This window comes from Bombina bombina, chromosome 11 (genome assembly GCF_027579735.1).
Source record: "Bombina bombina isolate aBomBom1 chromosome 11, aBomBom1.pri, whole genome shotgun sequence".
Classification (NCBI taxonomy): Eukaryota; Metazoa; Chordata; class Amphibia; order Anura; family Bombinatoridae; genus Bombina; species Bombina bombina.
In genome coordinates, this window is record NC_069509.1 from 35,581,636 (window position 1) to 35,587,635 (window position 6,000).

General features: G+C 39.4%; 1 protein-coding gene across 1 annotated transcript in view; it reads left to right on the top strand.

Moving 5' to 3' along the window:
* Positions 1-5,612, top strand: part of STX1B (syntaxin 1B) — a 216,748-nt gene extending 211,136 nt beyond the window's left edge. The window contains exon 10 of the mRNA XM_053695031.1: positions 1,979-5,612. Coding sequence (XP_053551006.1) covers positions 1,979-2,059 — 81 coding nt within the window. The 3' untranslated portion in view covers positions 2,060-5,612. The remainder of the gene's footprint in view (positions 1-1,978) is intronic.
* Positions 5,613-6,000: the final 388 nt, after the last annotated feature.

The following is a 6,000-nucleotide window of genomic DNA, read 5'->3' on the forward strand; positions in this document are numbered from 1 at the left end:
AAATACTTCACTCTAAAAAATACTATAAAAATTGCACCAGTTCTTCTCCTCTCTTTCAATTTGGTGTAGACTGATAATGGTTTCTCTATATAAGACAGGTCTCTGACAGCACTGCCACATTCCCACTCTACAGCAAAGGAAAGACAGGGAAACCTGGGATAAAATATTAACAAATGTTTAATTTATATGTGACAGTATGGCCCAATATTGTAACTTTTCTATGCCTAGCAGGTAAATCTATTTAGTTCAATCCAATAGTGATAAAACAAACTTTAGTAAATACAAATTGTAAAAACATGTGACCAGCAATTAGTTAAGCATGTTTTAGGGGTATTGACCACTCCCCCAGGCAGTTTCCATGGCTCCTCCCACTCAGTTTCATGCTAAAACACCAACATGTGATACTACACACAGTTGTATACAACTAAATTAAAACACACACTTGTGCATCATAAATATGTAAGTAAAGATGCACATTTACAGACACAATTGGAGAGCACTCAGTTAAATTAATAAATCCTGAACTTATCTGTGCAAGTAGCCTCAATAATATAATATTACACAATACACACTAAAAAGAGAGCTCTCACAAATATCTACTATGGGGATTAAAACATGTAATTCAAGAAGATCCAATGGGTGTCTAACCCATGCCAAGTATCTGATGAGGTGAAACTCATCATGTTTTGCATGGGTCAGACTGCCATTGGAACTCCAGGAATTACATACGGAACCGGCACGTGAGACTGAAGCTGGAGCGCTCACATTGATCTGCTAGTGACTAACCAGATAAGTCTGATGTTCCGCTACAGGCTAGCAAGCAATATTCTGTGTGCTGTTCAGTTTGAAGCAGAATGTGTGCCCTAAGCTGGGTGTTGTAGAGCACTATTGTCTGGTTATAAAGATACATTTTTTTTATACCAGTTTATCTACATTGGATCAGTTGATTAACGTAATATATACAGAAAGAGAAACGCCTGATTAACGAGGTATCGAATATCAGGCCCAGAATGAGAAGCCCTCAACCAGGGACTAACAATAGCTCAGTAGCTTGTTCTATGACGAGTTACCACCTAGGAGCAGCCTCTTTTAGCCATATTGTGCTTTTCACAGAGGAGAACTTTCCTTAAGTATATCAGTCTGATCCCCTCTAACAAGATCAGTCCAGTCCTGAAATACCAGGCTATACAATTCTGAACAAGGAACAAGACAACCCCAGATGATTGTTTCGACCTTCTTTGGGCCTCATCAGTGAGGTGCAGCCATATTCCGCTAAGCACACTGGGCAGGGAGTCCACGTCAGGTTTCCCCCATTATAATAAAGTAATATATTTGGGCATCTCCTACAGTGAGGATTTCCCTATAACTGGTGCTGTAAATTCTATAACTACAGTGAATTGTATTTTTTTAACCACTTTATGTCTCAGACATACCCTATATACCACATGTCCTTAAGGGGTTTTAGCCCTTTAAAAGTGGGAAATTATAACATGCCTCTGTCGGTGAAAGCCACGCTATGTAACCCCTTACAGTGAAAACGACTGCAGAAGTACAGGGTACGCCGGCTGTCTATAAGGGATTAAATTATACTCTGTATATGAATAATGACATTTTAATTTTGGCTTCCATATCCCCTTAAACAAAACTGCCACAAATTCCATTTATATTTCACAACTCGTGACATGTTAGTGCATTTCCGCCAACGACTAAATGACTTACTATATACAGCTAATGCTTTATTTTATATATACTTGTTCAACTGTTTCCTCTTTTATAACGCTTCTCTCTCTCTCTCTCTCTCTCTCTCTTTCTCTCTCTCTCTCTCTCTCTTTCTCTCTCTTTCCATACTTTTCATTTGTCTTTATTATCTGTCATTCAACCATTTGTTTCTTCTTCCTATTTCACTCCATCCTCCATTCCCCCCTCCCCCACACTTATTTTTCTCTCCATTTGCTCCCGACGTCTTTCCGGTATGTAGAAGAAGATTATGATCATCATTTGTTGTGTTGTTCTGGGTGTGATCTTGGCTTCCTCTATCGGAGGGACACTGGGACTCTGAAAAAAAAACAAAAAAATATATGATGCAGATTTAAAGAGGAAAGAAATAGCGTATCACAAAAATGGAAGAACAAACAAAGAAATTATAATAATAGTATATTGTACATGAAAAGTAATGGGATTTATTACAGCACAGCTGGGATGGCTGGCAGCATCTTAATCCTTTTTTTTTGCCTCTGTGGGGTCTCTCAGGAGTTAGGTTATCATCAGCAGATTTAAACCTACAGGGAGCTTAGTTGCCCCTGAGGACTGAATGAACCCTTCTGCTGCTTTAGCAGCAGTGGGTTAACTGATGTCAGCCTAAAGCCAAAGTTTCACCTGCCGACCCACAACTCCTGGGGGCAAATTGGGTTAAAAAAATAACCCAATTATTTGTTTTTTTTATGTTGTTTAATTTATTTATTTATTTATTTATTTTTTATTTTTATTGTTTTCATTTTTTCTTCCCGTCTGTCAAGGTTACAGAAAAAAAAACAAAAATCAAAAAACAAAACAAAATTGTATTTGACATTGCTGGACGTGTTTACATGGGGACCCCCGGACTGACGGCGGTGGCGGAGGGTCCGGCCTGGCGCTTTACCTTGTCCATTTTCTTGACTGGTGGCTGAGTGTGTATCTGTTTCCTGCCAAAGTCTTGTGTGTGTGTTTTTTGCTCTAATTCCTGCGTTTATTTCTTAGAGGGATGAGGTGAGAGACGCAGGGCTGGTGCATATCTATTGGCTGTTATAACAGCGACTGTGCTAGAAAAGCAGGAACCTGATAGAAACTTGGGGTGAATCCTCTAAAAAAAAAAAAAAAAAGGCATGCTGGCAAAATAAGCTGCTGTTAGCCTCACCTTGGTCTTATTGAGCAGTGTGAGTTTTATTCTGTATATGGGTGTATTGTGTATTCTGCATCAGCAGAATACAGTACAGACTGGGGCACAATGGCATCTCGTGTCTTAAAATATCTCTCATTTGAACTGTTACTAAGTAATGCTATGAATATGTTTCTTGCCAAAGTTTTATTTATGTTAATATATTTAAATGTTTCCATTTTTATCTATCATATCCTATTTATAGTTGTCTACTCTGTGTGTGTTTGATTGTCCGTGTCTATCTGTCTGTTTGTTCATTTCCCATTGAGCACAACATATTAAGGCAGGGAAAGAGTTAACGATTTGTAGGTTTCCAGATAATTTTTCTACATTGTAATTTGTAGGATTTTGCAGCCTCAGTTGCTGAACACATGAAATTATTGCTAACAATGTATATGCACTAGATACAACTCCAAATGCCCAATATAATTGTTGTTATAACCTGCTCCTATTGCTCCATATAACTCTCCCAATAACTCCTCCTAGAGCCCCATATAACCCTCCCTATAACTCCTCCTACTCTACCATATAACCCTTCCTATAACTCCTCCTACTCTACCATATAACCCTCCCTATAACTCCTCCTACTGTACCATATAACCCTCCGTATAACACCTACTACTGCACCATATAACCCTCCGTATAACACCTACTACTGCACCAAATAACCCTTTTTATAAAAACTCCTACTGTACCATATAACCCTCCGTATAACACCTACTACTGCACCAAACAACTCTCCTTATAAAAAACTCCTACTGCACCATATAACCCTCCCTATAACTCCTCCTATTGCACCATATAACCCTCCCTATAACTCCTCCTAGTGTACCATATAACCCTGCCTATAAATCCTCCTATTGTATTATTATTATTATTATTATTCTTTATTTATAAAGCGCCGACAGATTCCGCAGCGCTGCCCATGGGTACAAGGATAACAGTACAGTGGAGAAACAATACGATAAGACACACAATTTTACAGACTGTACCATATAACCCTGCCTATAAATCCTCGCACTGTACCATATAACCCTCCCTATAACACCTCCTACTGCGCCATATAACCCTTCCTATAAGTCATTATATTTCTCTATAAAAACCCTCCTTCAAACACCTATTGCTCCATATAACCCTCCGTATAATTCCTACTATTGCTCCATATAACCTTTCCTGTATGTCCTCATATTTCTTCATATAACCCTCCATATAACTCCTTTTGTCCCCATATAACCCTCCCTATAACTCCTCCTATTGCCTCATAGAACTCTCCTTATAACTCTCCTATTGCTTCATATAACCCTCCTTATAACTCCTCATATTGCATCATATACCCTCCCTATAACTCCTCCTATTGCTTCATATAACCCTCCTTATAACTCCTCCTATTGCACCATATAACCCTCCTTATAACTCCTCATATTGCATCATATACCCTCCCTATAACTCCTCCTATTGCTTCATATAACCCTCCCTATAACTCCTCCTATTGCTTCATATAACCCTCCTTATAACTCCTCCTATTGCACCATATAACCCTCCTTATAACTCCTCCTATTGCTTCATATAACCCTCCCTATAACTCCTCCTATTGCTTCATATAACCCTCCTTATAACTCCTCCTATTGCTTCATATAACCCTCCCTATAACTCCTCCTATTGCTTCATATAACCCTCCTTATAACTCCTCATATTGCATCATATACCCTCCCTATAACTCCTCCTATTGCTTCATATAACCCTCCCTATAACTCCTCCTATTGCTACATATAACCCTCCCTGTATAACTCCTCCTATTGCTTCATATAACCCTCCCTATAACTCCTCCTATTGCTTCATATAACCCTCCCTATAACTCCTCCTATTGCTTCATATAACCCTCCCTATAACTCCTCCTATTGCACCATATAACCCTCCTTATAACTCCTTATATTGCATCATATAACCCTCCTTATAACTCCTCCTATTGCACCATATAACCCTCCTTATAACTCATCCTATTGCTTCATATAACCCTCCTTATAACTCCTCCTATTGCATCATATAACCCTCCCTATAACTCCTCCTATTGCTTCATATAACCCTCCTTATAACTCCTCCTATTGCATCATATAACCCTCCCTGTATAACTCCTCATATTGCATCATATAGCCCTCCCTATAACTCCTCCTATTGCTTCATATAACCCTCCCTATAACTCCTCCTATTGCTTCATATAACCCTCCTTATAACTCCTCCTATTGCTTCATATAACCCTCCCTGTATAACTCCTCATATTGCATCATATACCCTCCCTATAACTCCTCCTATTGCTTCATATAACCCTCCCTGTATAACTCCTCATATTGCATCATATACCCTCCCTATAACTCCTCCTATTGCTTCATATAACCCTCCCTGTATAACTCCCTTATTACTAAATTTAATCCTGTCAAAATGTATAATGGTGCCCTTTAAATCTGTATATTGTCCCCTATAAATGCTTATTTCCTCCAATCTTTTATCATATCTTTTGAGCACTGAATGTTCTGACTGTTACCCTTTAACTCAGCCTATTCTCCCTTCATTCTCTCATCTGCTATTTGTTTACCTGTCTGGTGTGTCCCATTAGATGCTCATCATATTATATTATTATAGTCATTCAGAGATCTGCCTTAGTGCTTCACATCGTCTGTGTTTGCTTTCTGGCTTCTCTTTGCTGGCCTGTGTGTGTGAGAGTCAGATGCCTTTTTGTGCAGGTGTCTGTGTGTGATTGTTGTTTGCTCTCTGCAGGTGTCTGTGTGTGATTGTCATTTGCTCTCCGCAGGTGTCTGTGTGTAATTGTAATTTGCTCTCTGCAGGTGTCTGTGTGTGATTGTCGTTTGCTCTCTGCAGGTGTCTGTGTGTGATTGTAATTTGCTCTCTGCAGTAGTCTGTGTGTGATTGTCACCTGCTCTCTGCAGGTGTCTGTGTATGATTGTCACCCTCTCTCTGCAGGTGCCTGTGTGTGATTGGCGCCTGCTCTCTGCAGGTGTCTGTGTGTGATTGTCATCTGCTCTCTGCAGGTGTCTGTGTGTGATTGTAATTTACTCTCTGCAGGTGTCTGT